A 25,828-nucleotide genomic window follows, 5' to 3' on the forward strand; every position below is an offset into this window, starting at 1 on the left:
TTTTCTCCGTCGCAATCAGGTCATGCACAACGTTCTGCTTTAAATGGGACCCATTCAATCAGGATAATTAATACAAAATACCGCAAATGCCGCATGTGCAGAACAGCTCAGGCAGCAGGTATGGCAAGGAGAGAAAATCTGAACTATCATTTCAAACTGGTAACCTTTCGACAGAGCTGGTAGAAAAGTAGAAATTGTGAACTGCCGAGAATGGGGAATGGGCAAAAGAACACGTCAACTGGAGAGAGATCGGGGTGATGGAAGAGGGAGTTAAATGCATCTACTGGTCCCTTCCTCTGTCAAATGTTTCAATATCTCACAGCCTAAGTCTCGATGTCACTAAAAGGGGTACACAAGTCTCGCAAGATCGATGCAAGACAGTTTTTCGCTGCTAGTGTGAGCCACACACAGCTCAATCCTCTATGTGTTTCAAAATGTCCATCCAGCTGGCTGCAGAGGGACAGAATGATTGGAGCAGCCTCACTCATCCCACCACATACGACACGGTGCAGTCAGCTCTTAGAACGAGGCCCAAATCAGTGGCTGCAGAACAGAATAATCCCCCCCAAACCCACCATCAATGACTCAGGAAATGAGATGTGACTGTTAAAACAATACAGAATCAAATTTAATATCACCGGCATCTGTTGTGAAATTTGTCTTTGCGACAGCAGTACAATGCAATACATGATAAAAAAAAGCCTGTGAATTACAGTAAATATATGTAGACACACACACACACACACACACACACACACACACACACACACACACACACACACACACACACACACACACACAATCGTCGAATGGCAGAGGGAATGAAGCTGCTCCTGAGTCATTGAGTGTGTGCCTTCAGGCTTCTGTACCTCATCCCTGATGGTAGCAATGAGAACAAGGCATGACTTGGGTGATAGAGGTCCTTAGACACCTTCTGTTTGGAGATGTCCTGGATACTACAGAGGCTAATGCCCATAATGGATGTGACTAAGTTTACAACTCTCTGCAGCTTTATTTCGATCCTAGGCAGTGCCCCCTCCCTTCCCCAGTCCAGACAGTTATGTAGCCAGTTAGAATGCTCTCCATGGGGTACATCTGTAGAAATTTGCAAATGTTGGTTACATATCAAATCTCCTCAAACTTCTCATGAAATATAGCCAGTGTCATGCAATCTTTGTAGCTACATCAATATGCTGGGCCCAGGTTAGATCCTGGGAGATGTTGGGACCCAGGAACTTGAAATTGCCCACTTTTTCCACTTCTGATCCTTCTATGAGCTGGTGTCTGTTTCCAACACTGATCGAGCTGATGTATTTTGCTCCTGTACGGCCTCTCGTCACCATCTGAAATTCTGCCAACAGCCGCTGTTGCAAACTTATAGATGCCATTTGAGCTGTGCCTAGCCACACGGTCGTGGGTTGCAAATCTTTTAAAGTGGCCTTAATGTGAATGCTTAATTGCAGCTTAATGTGAAAAAGACTAAGGAGCTGGTGGTAGACCTGTGGAGAGCTAAGGTACCGGTGACCCCTGTTTCCATCCAGGGGGTTGGTGTGGACATGGTGGAGGATTACAAATACCTAGGGATACGAATTGACAATAAACTGGACTGGTCAAAGAACACTGAGGCTGTCTACAAGAAGGTAATCAGAGCTGTCTCTATTTCCTGAGGAGACTGAGGTCCTTTAACATCTGCCGGATGATGCTGAGGATGTTCTACGAGTCTGTGGTGGCCAGTGCGATCATGTTTGCTGTTGTATGCTGGGGCAGCAGGCTGAGGGTAGCAGACACCAACAGAATCAACAAACTCATTCGTAAGGCCAGTGATGTTGTGGGGATAGAACTGGACTCTCTGACGGTGGTGTCGGAAAAGAGGATGCTGTCTAAGTTGCATGCCATCTTGGACAATGTCTCCCATCCACTACATAACGTACTGTTTGGGCACAGGAGTACATTCAGCCAGAGACTCATTCCACCGAGATGCAACACAGAGCGTCATAGGAAGTTATTCCTGCCTGTGGCCATCAAACTTTACAACTCCTCCCTTGGAGGGTCAGACACCCTGAACCAATAGGCTGGTCCTGGACTTGTTTCCTGGCATAATTTACATATTACTATTTAATTATTTATGGTTTTATTACTATCTAATTACTTATGGTGCAACTGTAACGAAAACCAATTTCCCCCGGGATCAATAAAGTATGACTATGACTGTGATGTAGGATCACTGTGGGCACAATTAACACCACGTACGTATGCAGCATACACCAAGCATGGTGCACACACGCAGCCATCATACAAACAGTACTCTGCATGAAGATTATCCCATTATACACTGCGCTCTGTGTACAACCATGACTCCATGTCACTTTCTAGGAGATACTAGGAGGTATCACTTAGTCCCTTCAGTCTCCCACTGGGTGGGTTGGGCTCGGGTTCAAATCTGGTTGAAGTACTGTATATGAGTGAAACGCCTTCTGGAGCTCGGTACCATTACAGCATGGGCAGCTGTGAGGGTTCACATCCCAAGTATTAACACGGAGGAGGAAGAATGGGCCTTTTGCTGGGAACACAAATAACCAAAGATATCTCCAACAATTCCCTGAAGAAGCTACTTTTCTAGAGCAAATGTGATTGACGTAATGGGTTCACAAACCAAGGTAATGTTGGGAAACTGGCACGTCCCAGTACAGCACAGGCAGCTCAGAGTAGCATCCCTACAGCGTCCAAATGGGGCAAGGCTTACATCCAAAATTCCTTCTCCTTGACACTTCTGCATTATTCTCCTTTACAAATGTCAGACACCTGCATTCTTTCATGCAGGAGACATGCACAAATCACCGTACTTTGATAACATTCCATACATTGAGAACGGGCCCCGGGAAAAATCTTACATTGTTTGTGAAACCGGTTGGAATAATTCCAGGTAGCTTTATGGAACAGGCTGGATCAGAGGCAAGGAATCAGGTACATGGAAGCGAAGAGAAAAAGATAATTCTATTTTTAATGTGGCAAGAAGGAAAATGAAAGCCATACAAAAGAGAAAAGGCCTTGTTTCTCTAAAGGGGAACAGAAGGCAAATGGCTTACACTTGAAGATCTGCTGCCCATTACTCCCACTTCACTACTTTTTTTCCTCTCTTTTTGGATTAATTATTTAATTTAACTTTATATAATATATGTATGTAGATACATACGTACTGGACAAGGAACATAAGAAAGCAACAGTGGCAATCCGGAATGACAGTAACGTCAGGAGGAAAGAATACGAGAAGCTGGAGAAATAAGAGCTGATAGGAAGGACGTGGAAGTTAAAGCCAGAGTAATCCCAGTGGCGATAGGAGCACTTGGAGCTGTGACGCCTGGACTGGAAGAGTGGCTCCACCAAATCCTGGGAACAACATCTGAGATCTTAGTCCAGAAGAACGCACTACTAGGAACAGCAAGGATACTACACTGAATCCTCAAGCTCCCAGGCCTATGGGATGATACACATCATCCGTAAGGGGTGAGAAAGAAGGATATATATATTTTCCCTCAATATCAGGTCCTCTGCCAGAGGCCTGGGAGTTTGAGGGCTCAGCACAGTATATAAATACCTTATTGGAATTTACAGTTTTTATTATATATTTCATTGTACTGCTGCCACATAACAATGAATTTCACAACATATGTCAGTGATATTACACCTAATTCTGAGTCGGAGATGTTGATAGCGATCATTTCTATAACGACCAGAATACATAGGTTTTCCTCATTGGAAAAGAGCATCATGAACAAGGACACACACCAGTGCATCAGCTCCTCCACTCTAATGGTGTCCACTTGTGGACTTCAGCATCCAGCACAATCTTCAGCCCCCATCCCCCACCATCTTGATCCTAGGGGTGTCAACCTGAGACAGGGTCATGAACAGCAGGAGTATCCACAGGCCACTGTTACAACGTTAGTGGGCAGATGCTGTGCGTTGGGAAAGAGATAGCACTGCTTCAAAGCTCCAGACTCGGTAATACTCACTAGGCGAGCTGCAGGATATCAACCAGACTTCCTGTTGGACGGCAAAGGGGCAGTCATTTAAAACTGGCATGTGTAGGTCACACAATCAATGAACTTCTTAGATTTGAGTCTCCTAGTTGGGCACATGGATAAAGGAAAAATGAAGGGTCATGTGAGATGGAAGGGTTAGATTGATTTTAAGAGTAGATTAACAGATTGGCACAACATCGTAGGCCAAAGGGCCTGTACTGTGCTATAATGTTCTATGTTCTATTATCCAACAATATTAGGAAATCTTTCTTGTTTCAGGTGCTTAACTCCAATTAGAAATATTACTGAAGGGATATGGGGCAGTTCATGTAGAATCAGTGTACATACAACGCGACTGCAGTAATACTATTCCTTAATTGAAAGCTTTGTTATTTGTTTTCAAGTGATGAAACGCTAAAACTGTTGTTAGTACTTCAGCAAGTAGAGGCCTGGACACCCACAGCAACCCCTACAGCTGAGCACTTATTCCCTACGATACAAGATCACGCTCCCACCACACACACACACACACACACACCAAGTATGAGTAATAACCCCATTACCTTAGCATATTCATAACCATAAACCTTAAAATTTGTGCAAGGGCTTGGAAGATTCAAGGGTTGGGCCTGGTTAATGAAGGCGTGGACCAGATCAAAGTGGCAGGTTTGTGGGACACTGAATCTCCAGTAATCAGATCAAGAAACACTAGATTCTTAAATAGGCAAATGGAATAGCAGAGAATGGAGGGACAGAGACCTCATCCATGCAGAAGGGATTTGTCCCATTAGGCATTTCATTTCGAGTGTAAATGAGCTGGGTACAGCATTGAAGGGCTTGTTCCTGTGCTCTTAGATGTTCTATGTACATCAAATGATCGTCTGAAAATATTAGTGGTGTTCCGCTTTAGTGAAACCGTTTTTTCAATTAATTGCGTATGAATGGGAATGTGGAATGGCTGATGTATCACGATTGTGAAACTATCCTATTGTGCAGGGGGGGAGGTTGATGGTCATGAGGGAGGTGCCAGGCTGCCTGCTCCCTTTCACCAATGCATGGGACTGGCAGAGGTGACACCGCTTTGGCAGACGCAGCGACTCTCGAGACTCAGCTTGCTGAATGGAACAAGTCTGCGACGATATCACAAGGCCAGGTGGGTAATCAGCTGGTAACGCGATACAACAGCCGTTTATGCAGCAGTTTTACTGGCGATGAACGCAAGGCCATTTGCGGACGACACTTTAGGAATGCATGTTTGGGCAAGAATCCACATTACCCGAAGAAGCCATAGAGCCATCCAGCACAGAAACACACCCTTCGGCCCATCTAGCCTATGCTGACCATCAAGTACTCATTGATAATATTCCCAGTGACCAACAGTTGATCAATAACAGTCTGGGATAGTGGAGCACTGGGGGTGGGGTGCAGCCAATCATTTCTGCACAGATTGATATAGCCCACAGTCTATGGGTTCCTGTCCTGCTGAGACCAGAGCTAGCACCACATCTGTTGCTGGTGTGCCAGTCTATCTCCACTATGCACTTGCTGGGACAGTAACGGTCCACTGGGGCCTGGCGCATTTCTTGCAATACTGCCACCAACTCATCAGGTCTCAGCTCCCTTCCACAGTAGTGTATCCCTTACAGCATCGCCATACAGCACCATCAATCACAGATCAGGGTTCAATTCCCACAGCTGCCTGTAAGCGTCGTGAGCCCTGCGGCTTACTGTGGAGAGTTGAGCTTCTCGCCTTCCTGAGCACCTGTACTCACTAATCAATATCTTAACTAGAGTTGTTTCGGTCTTGTGTTCTCGGTTTAATCTTGTCAAGTTAATTGCGGCTGACACGTGGTTCCTGCAGTCTGTGATTACTTAAAGAGGACTCCCAATCATCCTTAAGTGGAGACATTTTGTCGGAGAGGATAAATTACCTCGAGGTGTTGCTCAGTCACTCATCGGAGGCTCTGATTCCGACCTTTAACATCCTGTTTCCATCTCTTTTTGGGGAACCTGCTGATCCTCCGCACCTGGGTCCAGTCCTTCATGAGTGCACCATGACAGGGAGGCGTTTGTACATTCTTCCTGTGACTCGAGATTCCATTCACATTCCAAAGGTATATGCCATTATTTATTTATTTATCGAGATAGCGTGGAACAGGCCCTTCTGGCACTTTGAACCACGCAGCCCAGAAATCACACCCCCGCCCCCGCCACCAATCCTAATCACAGGACAATTTGCAATAACCCAAAACACGAGGAAATCTGCAGATGCTGGAAATGCAACACAACACACACACACAGACACACATACGCACACACACACAAAATGCTGGAGGAACTCAGCAGGCCAGGCAGCATCTATGGAGAAGAGTACAGTCAATGTTTCGGGCCAAGACCCTTCTTCAGGAATGGAAATAAAGGGGAGAAGTCACTGATGTAACTTCAAAACATTAAACTAATTCCAGCATTTTGTGAGAGTTGCCTTACAATGACCAATTAACCGGAGTGTCTTTGGACTGTGGGAGGAAACTGGAGCACCTGGAGGAAACCCACGCGGTCATGGAGAGAACATGCAAACTCCTTACAGACAGCTGTGGGAGTTGAACCCGGGTCGCTGGTACTGTGAAGCGTTGTGCTAACCACTATGCTACCATGCCACCCCATACACTGTTAGGGTTAGTGAAGTGTGGGCACACTACTTTGTCGCTGGAAGCCTGCCAACACTTGCGGGCTGACCAGCACAAACCCCGCAGATTTAATTTGATGCAAACGACGCAGTTCACCGTATGCTTTGATGTACCTGCGACAAATAAAATTAACCTCTATCTCTGCCATGTGAGGGGACGCTTCTAAGGAGGGGCACAGAAACACAAAGCAACCTATATGGGGGCAGGTGCCAGATGTCGGACAACGATCATCAGATGCCCCAGGTAGAGCCTTTAAAAAAGGATATTTCTGACCCCTTGGCCTACTTAGCATTGACATGGAAAAGTCTCTGACTTCCAGGGGCAGCAACAACTAAACTACACCCACTGAGAAGCAGTAAAAGCACTTGAAGGTTAGAATAGTGCCGACCACAGAATCTCATGTCCAAGGTGGAGCCGTTCCAGTAAAGAAGCAAAGTCCTGGACCCACCACACTATCAGGCAATCCAAGGTGGAAGAGTTCAAGGTCCAGCAGCAGTGGCCAGGATCAATATTAAAGATTAGCTTTATTCCCCCGGACCCCAGAGTGTAGCGTAGCGACAGAACCCGATGTTTTTCAATTTAAGCACCGGGCCAAATCGGCAAGTTCAGGTCCAGGCCCCAGAGTGTATTGAAGTGACTGAACCCAATGACTGGACGACGATTTACGTGTCGGGCCAGATTGAAAATGGCAGGGTGTCGGGGCCTGAGGCAACAGAAGGGCCCGATTCAGCTCACTTGCCCGCTTTGCGCTAAACTAAAGGTCCGTGGACAGATTCTCTTTGTGGACTTCAGTTCAGAGCGCTATTTGCTTGTGCTTATTGTTTGCACTCCGCACACTGGGCGTTTGACGGTCTCCTCTTTCCTAGCGAGCTCTTTTGGGTTTCTGTGTTCTGTGGCGGCCTGTTGGGAGACGAATCTCAAGGCTGTATAATGTACACATACTTTGAAAATAAGTGTACTTTGAACTTATTTGTCACATGTTCATTGAAACATACAGGGTAATGCAGTGTTTGCATCGAGGAATAAGCTGGGTGCAGCCCGCAAGTGTTGCCAAGCTTCTGGCACCAGCATAGGAAGGATGTGGATGCTATAGAGAGAGTGCAGAGGAGACTTACAAGAAAGTTGCCTGGATTGGTCTGGTGAACTTGGCATTTTCTCCTTGGAGCGACGGAGAATGAGAGGTGACCCGACTGAGGTGTCTAAGATGATGAGGGGCATTGATCGTGTGGATGGCCAGAGGCTTCTACCCAGGGCTGAAATGGCTAACAAGAGGGGGCAAAGTTTTAAGGTGCTTGGAAGCAGGTACAAGGGGGAGGACAGAGGTAAGCTTTCCACACAGAGAGTGGTGGGTGCGTGGAATGCACTGCCAGCGAAGGTGGTAGAGGAGGATGCAGTAGGGTTTTTGAAGAGACTCTTAGATAAGTACATGAAGCTTAGAAAAATAGAGGGCTATGCGGTTGGGAAATTCTAGGCAGCTTCTAGAGTAGGTTACATGGTCGGCACAACATTGTGGGCCGAAGGGCCTGTAATGTGCTGTAGATTTCTATGTTCTATAGCATGCCTACAACTTACTAAACCTAACCCATATACCTTCATAATGTGGTGGGAAATCTGAGAAAATCCGCGCAGTCACTGGGAGAACGTACAAACGCCTGACAGTCTGCAGCGGGCATTGAACCCTGATCTTACAGTTGACACTGCAAAACGTTACGCCACCGTGTCACCAGTGGGTCGGTAAGCAAGAGAATGACAACATTCTGTCTCCAAAGGCATTTCAGTGCAGCTTGACAAGTCATTAAAGATAATTAGCAGCTTGAAATGTGTGCTGACCCCACAAGTGTGACCCATATTGTGCACAGGAACTGCTTTTCTGTGATTCACAAATTATACATCTTTGAAGCCTGTGAAAACAAGACGCATCTTCAAAATTCTCAAGGAAAGAGAATGCTAGCAGACTTCAGCAGCATATGCCACAAAGACAGCTCACTAACAGGGATTTCATCAGCCTTTCCATCAGCAAATTGCTATTCGGCTTTGAGTGTCATTAAAGAGCAAGCAAACCATTTCCAGAGGCCTCCTGTGGGTCAGGAACATCTTCCTTTGGAAAATGTGGCCTCATCAGTGGTGAGCGGGTTTTTCCACTGAGAAATCAACACACAGTTGGCCAATCCTGTGGATGTTCTTTTATGTGTTAAAAAATAATTACCGGAATTAATGCTCCTATGTCATTGTAGTCTGATTATTTCTGTGAATTGTCTCTTCCTGAGATGTTGATTTGTCTGACAAAAACAGTAACAACTGAAGTTTGAGAGATGACACTTGGCATAAATACACCAGAGCTCTTTCCTCACAATCCTACCTCCTTCCACAATACCGTCAGTGAAGAGGTGAGTAGGGGCCTGTAAGAAATATAACGCCAAGGTCTGCTTCACCTTCCACCAGCTGGGTAACAAATGTTTGCACCAATAATGAAGTGTTGCCACATTACAACAATCAACTTCACACCCAAGAGGTGAGAAAAATTCCTTGATGGAACGCTGGAGGAGACACTAAAGACATGTTATCTTTCCAGTCATACAAGGCAAACACATACACTGAGTGGCCACTTTATTACGTACACCTGCTCATTAATGCAAATATCTAATCAGCCAATTGTGCGGCGGCAACTCAATGCATTAAAACATGCAGACATGGTCAAGTTGTTGTTCGGGCCAAACATCACAATGGGGAAGAAATGGGATCTAAGTGGCTTTGACTGTGGAATGATTGTTGGTGCCAGACGGGGTGGTTTGAGTATTTCAGAAACAGCTGATCTCCTGGGATTTTCAAGAATGGTACGACAAACGAAACAAAAATAAAATCCAGTGAGTGGCAGTTCTGAGCGCGAAAATGCCTTGTTAATTGGAGAGGTCAGAGGAGAATGGCTAGACGCATTCAAGCTGACAGGAAGGCACCAATAACTCGACCGGAGTAGGCAGTATAAATGGTTTCAGCATGGAGTAGATGGGCCAAAGGGCCTGCTTCTGTGTGGTTCCTCTCTACGACTACGACTCTAACTCAAATAACCTCACAATACAACAGTGGTGTGCAGCAGAGCATCTCTGAACGTACAACCCATCGGACCTTGAGGTGGATGTGCTACAGCAGCAGAAGGTCATGAACATACACACTGTGGCCTCTTTAAAAGGTACAGGAGTCACTCAAGTGGCCACTGAGTGCATTATGCATCCTTTTTTTTTAAGGCATTCATAGGATGAGATTGTTTAATTCCCCGAGAAGATGGTGAGCTGCCTTCTGCAATGGACTGCAGTCCTTTTCATTTTTGTTCTGAATCTGGGCAAGGCCAACGTTCAGTGCTCATCCCCCACTGCCCTTGAGTTGTCTTCTTGAACCCCTGCAGAACCTCTGGTAGACAGAGAGTTCCAGGAGTCAGCCCCAAGATAACGAAGGACTGACAACTGATACATCGCTGAGTCAGAGTAGTTCATGGCTTGGAGGGGAAGGGAGACATATTAGCTTTATTTGTCACATGTCACACCAAAAACATATGGTGAAAATCTGCAGATGCTGGAAATCCAAGCAACTCGGGTCTCTGAAAGGCCTTGGACTGAAACGTCGACTGTACTTTTTTCCAGTGAAATGCATTGCTTGCGTCAAATCAAATCGGTGAGGACTGGGCTGGGCAGCCCACAAGTGTCTCCACACTTCCGGTGCCAATGTAGCACGCCCGTAACTCAAAAAGCCTAAGCATATATCTTTGGAATGTGGGAGGAAGCCAGAGACCTGGAGGAAACCCACGTATTCACAGGGAGAACATAAACGCTCCAAACTGACAGCAGCAGGAAACAAACTCGAATAAGAATATAAGACACAGATTTGGCCTTTCCGTCCATCAAGTCTGCTCTGCCATTGAATGAGTGAAGCAAAGACAACTTTATCAAGTAATTATGTTTGGAGAACCAAATCACAATGGATGCCATGTTAAGATCAATGTGCCTTGAGTCAGACATGTACTCCACTAGTTGTAATGCTTATCGCAAATTAATATAATCTTTTTGCACATTTACCATTTCAGTATCAATATTAAAGAGACAAGAGTGTTCCTCCAGAGTAGACTTCCTATAATATTATTCCACATGGTAGCTATGATTGGAATCAGGAAATGAGCATGGTCTTTGAAGCACACACATCAAAGTTGCTGGTGAACGCAGCAGGCCAGGCTGACGAAGGGTCTCGGCCCGAAACGTCGACTGTACTTCTTCCTAGAGATGCTGCCTGGCCTGCTGCATTCACCAGCAACTTTGATGTGTGTTGCTTGAATTTCCGGCATCTGCAGAATTCCTTGTTTTTATGGTCTTTGAAGCAATGCTTTACAAAAATCTCTTCTTGCTGCTACCATCAGGCAGGAGGCAAGGGAAACCTTAGGTCTCATACCATCAGGGTCAGGAACAGTTTATCATCCTTCAGCCGTCAGTCTCCTGAACCAGAGTGGATAACTTCACTCACCTCAACATTGAACTGGTTCCACAACCTATGGACTCACTTTCAAGGACTCCACAACACATGTTTTCAGTTTCATTTATTTATCTGTTTGTTTGTTTATTTATTTATTTATTCGTTATTTTTACACACATCATCTTCTTGTGCATATTGGCTGTTTGTCAATCATTGTGTGTTGTTTTACATTGGCTCTTGTATTTCCTTGTTCTACTGTGAATGCCCAGATGCAAACGAATCTCCAGTTGGTATAAGGTGAAATATATGTACTTCGATAATGACTTTAAACTTCGAACTTTTGCAAAGAGTACAGGGAAGTATTATACAACTAAACAATAAAATTCCGTTTTTGAAGAATTAATGAAACTTAGAAAAACAAACTTCCTGTCACTGGGCAACATTATCTACAAGCATGTGATTAGCTTCCAGATACACAGTGAGCATTCCCAGTTCTTCCCGTTAAAACTCTCCACCCATCCACTTTGGTCAGGCTCCACATGCAGTCCATAATATGTCACAATTTTGTTCAATTAAAAATAAGAATGAGTGGATCTATTTTCTCTGAGCCCACCATAAATTGTGTTATTTCTTCTTCTCATGGCCACCAACCCTAAACGTATCAGAAATTCTGCAAACAAGGTAACTGATATCTACCTCTGTATCTCTCAGTACCAAAAAGGCCATCTATTACCATCAGCCTACCTTCAATGTTTCTATTGCTGAATTCTTAACCATGCTTCTGTCTCTTCCATCCTCGACTACTCCCAAATTCTCTTGGTCTGGGTTCCCATTCTTGATTCTGCCCTGCACCCTCTTCCAACCAGAATCCTGCCCTGCACCATTTTCCAATCAGAAACCTGCCTCGCACCCTCTTCCAACCAGAATCCTGCCCTGCACCCTCTTCCAACCAGAATCCTGCCCCTGAACCATCTTCCAATCAGAATCCTGCCCCTGCACCATCTTCCAATCAGAATCCTGGCCCTATACCATCTTCCAACCAGAATCCTGCCCTGCACCCTCTTCCAACCAGAATCCTGCTTCGCACCCTCTTCCAACCAGAATCCTGCCCCTGCACCATCTTCCAACCAGAATGCTGCCCTGCACCCTCTTCCAATTAGAATCCTGCTCTGCACCCTCTTCCAACCAGAATCCTGCCTCGCACCCTCTTCCAGAATCCTGCTCCTGCACCCTCTTCCAACCAGAATCCTGCCCTGCACCCTCTTCCAACCAGAAACCTGCCTTGCACCTTCTTCCAACCAGAATCCTGCCCTGCACCCTCTTCCAACCAGAATCCTGCCCCTGCACCCTCTTCCAACCAGAATCCTGCCCTGCGCCCTCTTCCAACCAGAATCCTGCCCCTGCACCATCTTCCAATCAGAATCCTGCCCCTACACCCTCTTCCAACCAGAATCCTGCCCCTGCACCATTTTCCGATCAGAATCCTGCCCTGCACCCTCTTCTAAACAGAACCCTGCCCCTGCACCATCTTCCGATCAGAAACCTGCCCTGCACCCTCTTCCAATCAGAATCCTGCCCCTGCACCATTTTCCGATCAGAATCCTGCCCTGCACCCTCTTCTAAACAGAATCCTGCCCCTGCACCATCTTCCGATCAGAAACCTGCCCTGCACCCTCTTCCAATCAGAATCCTGCCCCTGCACCATTTTCCAATCAGAATCCTGCCCTGCACCCTCTTCCAACCAGAATCCTGCCCTGCACCATCTTCCGATCAGAAACCTGCCTCGCACCCTCTTCCAACCAAAATCCTGCCCTGTACCCTCTTCCAACTAGAATCCTGCTCTGCACCCTCTTCCAGCCAGAGACCTGCTTCTGCACCCTCTTCCAGCCAGAATGCTGTTACCCATATCCTGCCCAGCACCCTATTGCAACCTGCTGTATCCTGGCAGCATGCACGGACTTATCGTCTCGACTGGTCTCATAAAATTCTCATTCTGCATGCTGCCCCATCCTACAACCAACAACATACAGTGCAGAGAGGCAAAGAATTTAGGCCACAAGTTCACTTCTTTCTCACCGTATGTGAAGCGACAAAAGGTTAAATGTGACACTTAAAAACTTGCATCTGGATTAACCACAACTCTCCCACTACTTCCAATTATTCAACACCTCTTTGTGCTGACTGGAATCTTAGTCTTGTGTCAGAGATAACCTTATAATCCTGCAACTATTTGTAGATTCTTAAAGAATAAAGTACTTGAAAGATTTTCAAAAATGTCCTCAAGGCACAAGCAATCCTTATGAAAGAAGCACGATGTAGACAATACAGTACAGCCACAATTTTCTCAGAAACACTTTGAAAAAGTGAAGCTTTGCTGGGAGTTCAACAACAAGGCAGACCACTGACAAATTAACCATTTTGGCACAGAAGGTTCAATTCCTTTTTCCCAACTAATACCAAAGCCAGCAATTTGCAGAAATACATTGTTTTTCTCTTAGAACTGAGAATACCAAGCCTAACTTGCAAACAAAATAAGAACCAAAATTTCTGTGGAACTTTTTAGTTTTGTGCTTTCCTGGCCTTAGTGCCGCAAGACCTCAGAGTCACAGCAGTGAAACACAAGTACGTGCACTTGAAAAAAAAATCACACGTAATTCATGTAGCAGATTTCACATCCGTTCCGAATACTGCAAGTATTTACAGTTATTGAATCACTCTTTATGTGTTGTCTTTGTGACAATGTGGGAATCAATTTACACACACCAAGCTTGTCATGCCTACCTATTTGTTTGAGGAGAGTAAATAGCATTCAGGATGTCGGCGATAACGTCCCTGGTTTTTTAGTTGAAATACTTCCACGGGAACTTTTACATCTATGTGAGAAAGCAGGGGAGTCCTCAGTTTAACTCCTGTCAGCTGAAAAATAGCATCCCCAACACTGCAGTACTCTCCTCATACTATACTCAGACAGAGGGGTGGAAATTCGTCTCGATCAAAGGAGGTGTAATGTGTTCCTTCCCTCCGCTAGTCGGCAGGTCACCTTTGGGCAAGGTGTAGCACCTGCTTAGCCACCCCCCCCCCCCCGATCAGGGTCATGGGTAGCCACGGGAGCTGGTTGTGTACAGCTGGTGCACATCACAAGTCCTGGTTATGTGACCACTGACACCAGGCAGACAATTTCTGAAGAGTGTAGACAATGGCTGGGGTCACCCATTTTGGAAAGACACTGCCCAGAAGAAGGTGATGGCAAAACACCTCTGTAGAAAAATTTGGCAAGAACAATCACGGTCATGGGACCATTATCGCTCATACGACACGGCACGTAACAATGATAATGACTGTACTCCGAGTACAGCTATTCTTCAAGGGCTTCTTCATCTAGCAACGATGACTAACAGTTCCCTCTCTTTTATAAACTGAAAATTGCAAGTTTTGAAAATTGTCCCTTGATGTCAAGTTTTTCCTGAACATGGAGACATTAAACAGACGGAATAAATAATGATTACTACACCTTGTGCAGTGCCTCTTACTTCGGTCCCAGTAGATGAGAAACTGCAGCTCACATTTGTTTTTAAGGGTGAAGTAGCATTTGCGGGTTGACGATGTTTAGGCATTATTGGCAATGACAAATACAATTACGTGCAGGGCCATAGTTCAAAATAAAAAAATCCCCAGTGGATCTCTGAGCAAAAGCAGATCTCATTTGCTGCATCATATTGACACTTGTTTGGAAACAGCGTGTGTTGGATAGGTATCAAGTGAATGGCAAAATCAATTCCAGCTAAGTGAAACATGAATACTCTCATGCTGGCTGTATCGATGTTGTAACAGTTTGCAAACAGATGCTTCCTAAAAGCTTGCCATCACCCTTTTCTTCCTTCCACTACGACGAGGAGGATACTCCACCTGACCTCCACGGGTTACAGATCCAAAGCCCCATCCTACCTTGGCCAAGTTATTTTTAACCAGCAATTGCTCGGCTGACACATCCCTTACCCTTTATTGCTAAAAGGACAGAGTTCAAGAGTGCCAAAGATTCGAAGTGCATTTATAATCAAAATATGCATGCCGTGTACAACCCCGAGGTTCATTTTTCCCACAGGCAACCAGAAAGCAAAGAAAAAAAAATCATGGGACCCATTCAAAGTCAAACCCCCAACGCGCAAAAAAAAAAACAAATTATGCAAATGGCAAAAAAAAGCAAGGTGAAAAACACAGAATATAAAACACCAAACCACAAATCATCGAACCAGTCCAGGTATATTCAGTTCAACTCTTTTCAGTTCAATCTTGCGCTGTGCTGTCTGTTAATTTCAGGCCTCAGAGCTAAGCCGCCCTGGTCAAAATCGGTCAAAATAGCAACCAAAAAAAGGAGCGACAGGAAACCAGAAGCACATCATAACGCAAGCTACAGAGTGAAATCCACCAGTTGTGTCCATGAAACCTTGCCCAAGACCCAGGAGTGCGGCACCATCCACCAGCAGCAGGGATCTTCCTCTGGGAGCAGAGGACAAGAGGGAGAGAGAGGGACCGTCACAAGCAGACACCTCCCCGCGGCAGCAGCGAGCGAGAGGGTGAGAGAGACGAGTCAACTGCAGGTATTCGGCACTGAACGAACGCTTGCTATTTACCCTGGCCCTCGAGGATTTAATCAGTGAGACTGGTGAGAAATGGAGTCGATCATGGGCTTGCACTTTGCCTCCAGGGCACTCACTTCTCTCGAATCTACCCACAAACTTCCCCTAACAACTTGGCCTAAAAGTCAGACGGAGGTAATAGAATCCCACTGGGAAAAAAGGCCACTCGGCCCATTATGCCAGTGCTAACTCTTCAAATTAGTTCCATAAGGAGATTGAGCACCTGCAATCTGCCAAATGGACTCCATCTGTGCTGTGTCTATGATTTGCTCCCCTTTTCCTCTGTGTCTCCAAATTAGTCTTGTTTTGAGTACAAATACTGAGGCTTCATAGGGCATTGGTCAGACTGTACTTGGGAGCATTATGAACAATTTTGGGTCCCCTATGTAAAAAACAGGGTATGCTGGTGTTGGAGAGGGTCCAGAGGAGGTTCATGAGAACGTATGAAGAGGATTTGCTGGCTCTGGGCCTATGCTCACTGAGGATTAGAAGAATGAGGGCGGATCTCATTCAATCCCATTGAAGATTGAAAGGTCTCGATAGAGTGAACGTGAAGATGATGATCCTTATCGTGGGGGAATCTAGGATCAGAGAGCACAGCACCAGAATTCAAGTACATCCCTCTAGAATAGAGATGAGGAGGAATTTCTTAAGCCAGAGTGTGGAATTCATTGCCACAGACAGCTATGGGGGATATTTAAAGCAAAGGTTTGTGATCAATGTGGATATCAAAGGTTATGGGGAGAAGGTAGAAGAATGGGATTGAGAGGGCTAATAAATCAGCCATGATGAAATGGCAGAACAGACTGGATGGGCTGAGTGGCCTATTGCTTCCCCTATGTCTTATGCAATTCCAGGTGATCGATAAACTGACAATGTATCACATGTAATATACACTGAGAACCCCACAAAATAAAACAAAGCCACGAACAGTACAGATTGGGAAAAACAGCATATTTATCAAAGAAATACTAACACAATCATTATTTTCCCCACTTATTTGTTCTCTAGTTAAAATTCTCCTTCTGTTAATTGTTCTAAGCAATGTCCAATAGGATGACTAATCAAAAGGAATCAAATTGACAAGCTCAACAAAAAGTTTCAGCCGTAGATTGGATGCACTGGAACCGAATGATGCCATCATGAAAGCTCAGGTATTTTAAATAGCTTGCAAAAATCACAGTTAACAAAGACTGCTTCCAACAGGTGGGTCTTTGTTAAGTTCATTAAATCTCTTCCTAGACTTCCTCCATCTGCCAAGCAGCCACACTTCACAAAAGCTGTGCTTCAATGAGGAGGACAGCAAAGTGAAAGCCCCTGCCTGGCTTGCAGAGGCTCTGTCTAAGGAAGGTACATCTGTTAGATCTCTGTAACTGTAGTCAAGGCAACAAAAGTGATTAAGTATGCATGAACACTCGCCGTGGGAGACCCTACATAGACAGCACCACTGCCTTCGCATAAAATTCTCCGAATGACCCCCCTGCACGCATGTTGGCGACTTCTGATCTACATGCTGGGCTGGGCTGTCCCCTGTAAAATCAAGCATTTCTGAACAAGCAGTCCCAGCCAGAAGCAGAGCAATGTTCCCACTCTGCTGTCTCCACCTCATTTCTGCGAATATCCCCTCCCAATGATCTACTTACATACCAGCTAACTGAGTAATCACCAGCACTACTACAGCAAATAAAGGAGAAATTATTCCAAAGAACAGGTTAACAACATTCAAATGCAGTTTTTAAAAAAATATAAAGCGCAGTCAACAAAGATTCTGAAAGAAAAGGATTGTGCTTGACAAATATTAACATTCAAAATACAGTACTTGGTGACTTCAAGACTTTCAAAACACTTGACAAATTGCCAAATGCAAGACTCCCACAGAAACAGAACAGGTACAGGCCATTCAGCCCTTTATAGTCATTTTGCCATTTAACTGGATTTTATCTCCACCCACTTGCCTTCTGTAACCACTAACACATTAACTAATAAAGATGTATCAGTTTTGACTTAGAGTTAAACCCTGGCCTTTTCTCTAAAGGGGGTGGGGTGACATCACTACTCCAGATTTTCGTTTGAGCCTTCCACAGGCATGCCTCATCTGCTGAGCAATGCCAGCATTTTCTGTTCTCACGCACAATCATTTCTCTACAACCATTCTAGTAAACCTGCCCTGTGCCCTTTCCAATCCTACTTCCCCTTCTTGAGCACTGTTCCCTCTAACCTGCATGGCCGCACAGTAACTCAAATGCTCCCACGCACATAGCCTTTGCTGCAACGTAGCTGGAATTTTTTTCTTTATAACATTAATATAATTTTGTAGTTATGTTAATATTATTTTGAAACATGTTACTTGTGAAATACCCTGTAATTAATTATGTGTTAATGAATACAGTCCATAAATTTTCTAAATAATAAACGTACCATAACCTTTACTTTGAAACATTTTAGAACTTCAATGTATTTACCTTGACAGTATCTCAAGTTACCCGTGGCGTGTGGCCAAGTGGTTAAGGCGTTCGTCTAGTGATTTGAAGGTCGCTAGTTCAAGCCTTGGCTGAGGCAGCGTGTGTGTCCTTGAGCAAGGCACTTAACCACACATTGCTCTGCAACGACACCGGTGCCACGCTGCATGGGTCTCAATGCCCTTCCCTTGGACAACATCGGTGGTGTGGAGAGGGGAGACTTGCAGCATGGGCAACTGCTGGTTTTCCATACAACCTTGCCCAGGCCTGCGTCCTGGAAACCTTCCAAGGCGCAAATCCATGGTCTCATGAGACTAATAGATGCCTATATCTCAAGTTACAACAATGTAACAATGAACACAGAATGGAAGTCGGTAGCTCCTTGTTAATAAACCGCCAGCCCTATGGCTTATTGTTCACGCGTGTAAAAATTTCTTGCTCAGAGCAATGGTTGATCTGCGCAGGTATAAAAAAGCTAGAGGGAATGTTGTTCCTGAGGTGTGGTATTCACAAATAAAATCAATTCTCTTTGCCCTAACTCTACCTGCTAGGATTTTGCGAACTCATTCTATCTATCAATGTCCATTTGGAATTTTCTTTCTCCCATTTACTGTTCGTCCAAACTTAGTGTTATCATAAGGGCGAGGTACACAGCTGGTAACACAAAAGGTCAACAGCATTATGTGGAAAGATAAACAAATTTCAGGTCAAGATGCAGAGATATTGGCTTCATGGCCACATCTCCAGTCAATAGCCAGACAAAAAGCAAAGCACATTTCCGTAACATGTCTAGCACAGGACAGTGTAAGTTTATAGGGGTTATATTTTCAGAAGACAATGGTTAGGCAATACAGAGTGTGGTGTTCTACTTTGACGCAAAGTGTGCAAAGGTGTTCACTGAAGGAGGATTAGAGGAGAGAAATAAAAATGATTCTAAGTAATGACTGGGTGGTGGGGTGGAGATACGTCTCTACTAAAGGAGGTGTAAGGTGTTCCTTCCCTCCGCTAGCTTTCAGGTCACCCTTGGGCAAGGTGTAGCACCTGCTTAGCCCCTGATCAGGGTCACATGAAGCTATGGGAGCAGGTGGTGGATGGTCGTATATGCAGCCGGTGCAGATCACAAGTCCTGGTTATGTGACCACTGACGCCAGGCTGACAGCCTCTGAAGAGTATTGATAATGGCTGGGGTCACCCGTCTGTAGAAGCCGAAGGCAAACTATTTCTGGAGAAAAACTTGCCAAGAACAATCAAAGAACATAGAACAGTACAGCACAGAAACAGGCCAATTGACCCATAATGATGTGCCGGACCAGCTGAAAAGCAAATCAGAATTAATCCATATTCTTCCATCTTCCTTACATCCATGTGCCTATCCAAACATCTCTGAAAAGCCTCTAATGTATTTGCCTCGACCACCATACCCAGCAGCACATTCCAGGCATCCACCACTCTCTGAGTAAAAAAACTTACCCACACATCTACTTTGAACCTACCCCCTCTCACTTCAATGCATGCCCTCTGGTATTATACATTTTCACACTGAGAAACAGATACTCTCATCTATGCCTCTCATAATCTTGAAAGACCACGATCGCCCCATCATACAATACAGCACATAATAAATGAACAAAATAATGAAAGTTAGGATAGATATGTGTATCTGAAGCTCCAACACCTTGGTAGGTAGCTGCTAAGCAGGTCATGACTGAAACATAGCAAACTAAGGCACAGAACAGATAAAATCTAAATTTTATTCCAAAGTGACTCTAGGTAGCAACACAGCTCTAGGATAGTATAGAATAAAATTTAAGGCAGATTCCATTATAGTCGAGCCACTTCGGAATAATACTTAGCTTGATATTGTCTTTTCCCATTAGATTGTGTTCAGTCAGGCTACGATCAGTGTAAGAAGATGATTCAATTCTAATACCAATATCAAAGGTTCATAGGACATTATCAAAGTATTTATACAGGATATCACTCTAAGATTCATCAGCCACGAAACAAAGAAAACCATAGAAATCAGTCCAAAGAAAAACATCAAACCACCCCCCCCCACACACCTAAAACTTACAAATCGCCCCAAATTTAAATTGCACTGGCACCAGGAGAATCAACATCGCCCCCCCCCACACCGTCCCACAAAAAAAAACAAATAGGCGAACTGCGATATCTAGCAATGTTAAAACATTTTCTTTAGTGGCAGTTTGACAGTAAGGAGGAAGTTACAAAAGCTGAAAATGTGTCAAAATCAGAGAAAATAAAATAAAATTATATAACTATGGCACTAAAAGATAGTTTCCTTTTAAACTCAAGGGTTGATACTCAAATGGATTAATCAAGCAGGGAAAGTCAGAACCATGAGGGATTGCTCCAAAGGGCGGTGGATGCTGAGTTAGAACTGCGGAATTTTAAGGTGCAAGAGTTCAGCTGCAAGGGCTGGGTACTATGTCGTAAGAATAAATGGCAAGCACAATGTCTGTTTTATATCCTTTGGGGTCTCTCTGTCGATATGGAAAAGGGATATAATATGGCTTTCTAGCTAAGAGGAAAACATGAGAATCCAAGACAAGCAATGTCCTTAGAGTGGGGGGAGAGAGAGTTGCACTCCTTATAAGCTAGATTGTAGCCTTGATTTAAAGGGAAGAAAAATATCCAATTCATTTTGGTATCCTAAGTGTAAATGGGGTGTAGATCAAAGTGGATTTGTTTCCTTGACAGGGTCAATGACCATAAATTACTGTAAACACAATCACTGGCCAGCACATGTATTCATGGACCTCACTATAATAATCAGTACCAATTCGCAGACTCTGGCTGCAAGCTATAACTATGATGAGTTAATTCTCCCTCCCATGAGGTAATGCATGATGTAATCCACTTGAAATGTGCACTTGTAGCATCCAATATTATGACATCTATTGCTAACTGCCAAGTTTACCAATTATTTATTGTTGTTGTTTCTTTCCGTGCCTCGTGGCGCGTTGGGTAGCAACCTTGCTGTTTCTTTGGCATTTGTCATTTTTTTCCATAAGGCTGAGTTGCTAGCTCGATGCTCAACCCAGCACGGATGGAAAGTATGCAGGGAGCTGGCCGGATTCGAACCCGGGACCACTCACCTCGAAGTCCGGTGGGCTGGCCAATTACATTTATTAAATATATGGAAGTAAAGGTGAAAATGGGCAAATGTACTACCTTACAAAACTTGGTTGGCATGTTTTTAAAAGGACGATTATCACTGTTCAGATATAAAAATCTGATGTTCCCTCATGTAATGGAAACATCCTCTACAAATTTTAGAAATCTACCAAACTCAAAAATCAGTTACTTCATATTTTGAGTATTTACTGCTTCATGCTCCATCCAGTGTTCCAGTTTGATTTATGTGAACAATTGAAGCGAAGCCCTGGGACTTCTCTTAGCATCTATAATTACCCTCCAATCTGGTCATAAACGGCAATGAAATAGACTGAGACAACTTAACACACTCAGCATTTCAAGGACAAACTTTGAAGCTTTCTTCTACTTCAGACATTTCATATGGCACATTCACTTTGGTTTCATGTCAGCAGGGAGTCTTATATGTATATAAAAATCACTCTGCACAGAGTGTTTGGACTCAGAGGAAAAGATTAAACCACCATGACACAACAGCTTATTTCTTTTATTGGTTACCACTGAGTTCAACTACAGCAGGAAACATACGGTAATAATGTTTCTGGGTTCGCGTGCGTATTCATTCTTATGGATTAGATTCTATGTATGTTATTGAAAACAATCCAATGTAATGTGATGGAAGCAGAGACACTGCACTTTCACAATAAACAAAATTTACTGCTTGACGGCTTTTTTTTAAATGCCTGTTATGCCGCTGGCATTTAGGGCAGCAATGAATGTCCTCCATCTCTCTCTGTCAATACTGTCGCACACAGATGTAGAAGGATTCTTCACTGATGTTTCAGTAACAATTTTTTTTACCAGTCTGAGTTGTTAGCCCTGAGCTGAACCCCCTGAACCTGGAGGACAAGTGGACTGCTCTTAGTCTGACCTCTACCCTCTGACCTGTTTGCCATGGGTGACCCTACCACGAGCCAAAGCACAAGGCCCTGACTCCAGCCAACATACATTGCCTCATTGAGGCATGCAAGCCTCCAATGGGGGGGGGGGGTGAAGTGAGAGGAGAGGGAAAGACAAAATTTTTTATTCTGATGTTTTATCACACAGTATAAGAGGTTTGTAAGAACTTACTTCCTTTAACTCCAAGCCTAAAGATTTCTAGCTCTGATTAAATGAAAATGATAAAAATGTTTGCAGGCAGAGGTTCATTTCTATGTTTACTAATAAAAATGGTCCATGGCTTTCAGAATAATCTATCACCTACCAACCGCTATCATACCACCCTGGTATTATAAATTCAAAACGAATGAGAAGTAGCACTCAAAGACATAGCACTTGTCTGTTTATCAAGCCCGTGAGTTCACATTTTTTTCAACCAATTACTTAGAACCTGCTGACAGTGGGACATAATGTAACTTGATTGTTATTTGACCTGAATAATTTGACTGTAACTTTTCGAACAAAACAGAGTGGAAAAAAAAATTAAACTACACATAATTTATTTAAATGATCTGCACATCACTCGAGGTACTTTGGATAGAAAGCGAAAGGGAAAAGAACATGCTAAATACTTCTCACACCTCGCAGCACGTCCCAGCAGAACTTCAGACGCAACATATTACTTTCGAGTGTTGTTACTATATAATCAACAGGACAACCATTCTGCACAGAGCTGAATTATCCACTTTGGCAATATGAACTGAGGAAAGAATGGGAACCAAGGTCTTTCAAACTCAACTGAACTAAAACATAGAGACTGAGTGAGTGAAAAAGGAAGAGACTTTCACAATACAGCAATCCCTCAGTACTTCATGAAATGCTCTGACTACTTAATACTTATTTACTGAGATACAGCATGGAGTAAGTCCTTCCAGTCCCTCAAGCCACGCCACCCAGCAAGGCCCAACTTAACCCTCTCCTGTACAAGGGACAATTTACACTGACCAATTAACCTAGCAACCGGTACGTCTTTGGACTGTGGGAGGAAACCGCAGCACCTGGAGGGAACGTACAAACAGCAGCAGTAATTGAACCCCAGCCGCCGGAATTGTAAATCATTGTGAGTGCCGAGCTGCCCCAACTCTGTTTCTCAGATTCGTGAATCCAAACTTTCGGTGAAGTACCTAACTATCCATCAAAAGGAGAGTGTGCACGCTGTGTTAAAGCATTTCACACTTTGTTTTGTTGTCTGTGCGAATAGACCCATGCTGAAAATATTCCTGCAACACACTGAGCTTCTATTTCTCAAGAAAATTCAGATATAGTAATGCACGGTTCTCCTTTTAGACATCTTCTTGAAACCATGTGCCAAGCAATTAAAAATCCTGGGATTATGCCACCTTTGCTATTTTTTACAATTTATCTCCATTCCCCCCCCCCGCCACTCTTTATGGCACTGAGTCATGTATCCTCCTCTCCTCCTCATTCATTTCAAAGCTGGCAACAATAAAGTATAAAGTATTGAATATCACAATTTCTTGCTTTGATCAGCATTATCTGAGCAAAATAGTTCTCAGGTCCTGTGTTCTGAGGTGATTCCAATTGCAGATACATTCCTGATGATGCTTTGCTCCGACCTATAGCTCTTTCATTTTCCAAGTCTGAGTTCTATAGATACCTTCTAATGTTACTTGATCTCCAAGCATTCTTCCTTGCTGCCAATTTCAGCTGCTGTAATTTTTAGTCCTGGAGTGAAATGCTGTGAGTCTTTGACTATTTTTGTGCACTGGGCAAGGTCTTGTAAGGAAAGGGGTAACTTCATTTTACATAAGCCAAGATTTCTGATTCACCTTCAGAAAAAGGACAAAGGTCTTTGCTCTTAGTAAGAACTTTTAGGAGCCTTGCAAGCGCAGTTAGCTTATTCCTGGTTGCCTTTGTCCAGGACATGTTTTTAAGAATAAAATACTTAAGTACTTAATTTATCACAAGGTAGTTTGAGAATGAATTCCAAACCCAAGAATGAAATAAAACTGTACCCAATATCAGGAGAGCATATGAAGGGATGGAAGGTGGGGGGGAGAGGGAAGGGGAGAGGGGAATTGTACACCAGTGTAAGTAATTCTCCTGTACTTTACCTAACCCATACAATATTGACAGAATATTTCCCTTTGTGGAGAGGATCTCGACCTAGGGATATAGTTTCACCCATTTAAAATAGAGATGAGGTGAATTACTTTATTTGAGGTTTGTGAATGCCCTTTCAAGAGATATGGAATCACTGAGTATATTCTGTGCAGAGGATGCAGATTGTGGGTCTATATTAGAGTCAGGTTTCATTTTAAAAAAAAGCAGGCAGAAAAGTGGGTGTGAGTATCGCGACAATTTGCCCCACTGTATGATGAGACCAAGGCTATGGGCCTAATCTGGTGGCTCCAGCCCGTGGGTCTATGGGCTCACTTTCGTTCTGAAATGTTATTGCTTGTTTTTACTGTTTGCATGATTTGTGTGTTTTTTCTCTCTCTTTGTGCACTGGGTGTTAGTCTTTTTCTTAAATTGGGTTATTCCGGGTTTCTTGCTTTGCGGCTGCCTGTAAGCAGACAAATTTCAAGGTTGTATAATTTATCCATACTTTAATAATAATTGTACTTTGATCTTTGAAGCTGGGGCCAACATAAGATCACTCATGACCTTATTGAATGGAAGACAAGTTCCACAGGTCACATGCTCGAACTTCTTATGTCTCCAGCAAATCACATGTACCTAACACTCCTTCATTAAATATATCTTAATATTCCTAGGTTGAAACACTTGCACAAACATTTGTGTCTCAGAGGAATATTGGAGGAATGGGAGCCTCCAAACTTTTTCTTTTATTCAGAAAAAAACCTGTTCCCTGTGTATAACAAACATCAAACTGTCCTTTCTACCTGAGTCCTCTAAAAGGACCACAACCTTGTCGTGGTTTGGAGGCTTGCGTGCCTCAATGACCCGAAGAGCTATGTTGGCTGGAGTCAGGGCCTTGTGCTTAGGTTCTTCTCAGGGTCAACCATGGCAAACAGGTCAAAGAGTACAGCCAGGCTAAAAGGGGTTCTCCAGTCCTCCAGATTTGTGGGGGGGGGGGGGGTGTCAGCTCAGGGCTAACAGCCCTGAATATTAAAAGAAAACTGTAATGGAAACAGCAATGAAGAATCCTTCTACGTCTGAGTGGCCAAGGCCAAACAGATGGAGGACCTTCATTGCTGCCTTAAACGCCAGCAGGCGCAATGGACTGTGAGCAAATTCCACCTGAGTGGTTCCCCTTGTTTCTCTGTAGGGCACTAGGATAATATTTTGCTAGGTGATTCATCTAGAAATACTAAAGAAATAAGGACTGAACAACTTGCACGTTATGAAAGGACAACCTCCCAACACGTTCGACAACTAAGTCCCATATTTGCTGAGATAAATTGAGGTTAACTTCCAAACTTCATGAACACTAAACAATGGCTACACATAAATAGACAGAAACACGA

The 25,828-nt window shown here is 44.0% G+C and overlaps 1 protein-coding gene across 5 annotated transcripts in view; it reads right to left on the reverse strand.

The window, feature by feature from the left end:
* LOC140190981 (E3 ubiquitin-protein ligase DTX1-like) overlaps positions 1 to 25,828 on the reverse strand; it is a 303,658-nt gene that overhangs the window by 199,454 nt on the left and 78,376 nt on the right. Inside the window, exon 1 of one of the 5 annotated variants that reach the window (XM_072248006.1) lies at positions 14,676 to 14,738. The exons of 3 other annotated variants lie outside the window; for them this stretch is intronic. Coding sequence is in view for 1 of the 2 variants with exons in the window: in XM_072248003.1 (XP_072104104.1) it covers positions 4,014 to 4,083 (70 nt within the window). In the remaining variant the exon portion in view is untranslated. Of the gene's footprint in view, positions 1 to 4,013; positions 4,086 to 14,675; positions 14,739 to 25,828 lie in introns of those variants that run through there. One more of the 5 variants, XM_072248003.1, reaches the window with a different exon arrangement.

The sequence above is a fragment of the Mobula birostris genome, chromosome 31, assembly GCF_030028105.1.
Source record: "Mobula birostris isolate sMobBir1 chromosome 31, sMobBir1.hap1, whole genome shotgun sequence".
Lineage (NCBI taxonomy): Eukaryota > Metazoa > Chordata > Chondrichthyes > Myliobatiformes > Myliobatidae > Mobula > Mobula birostris.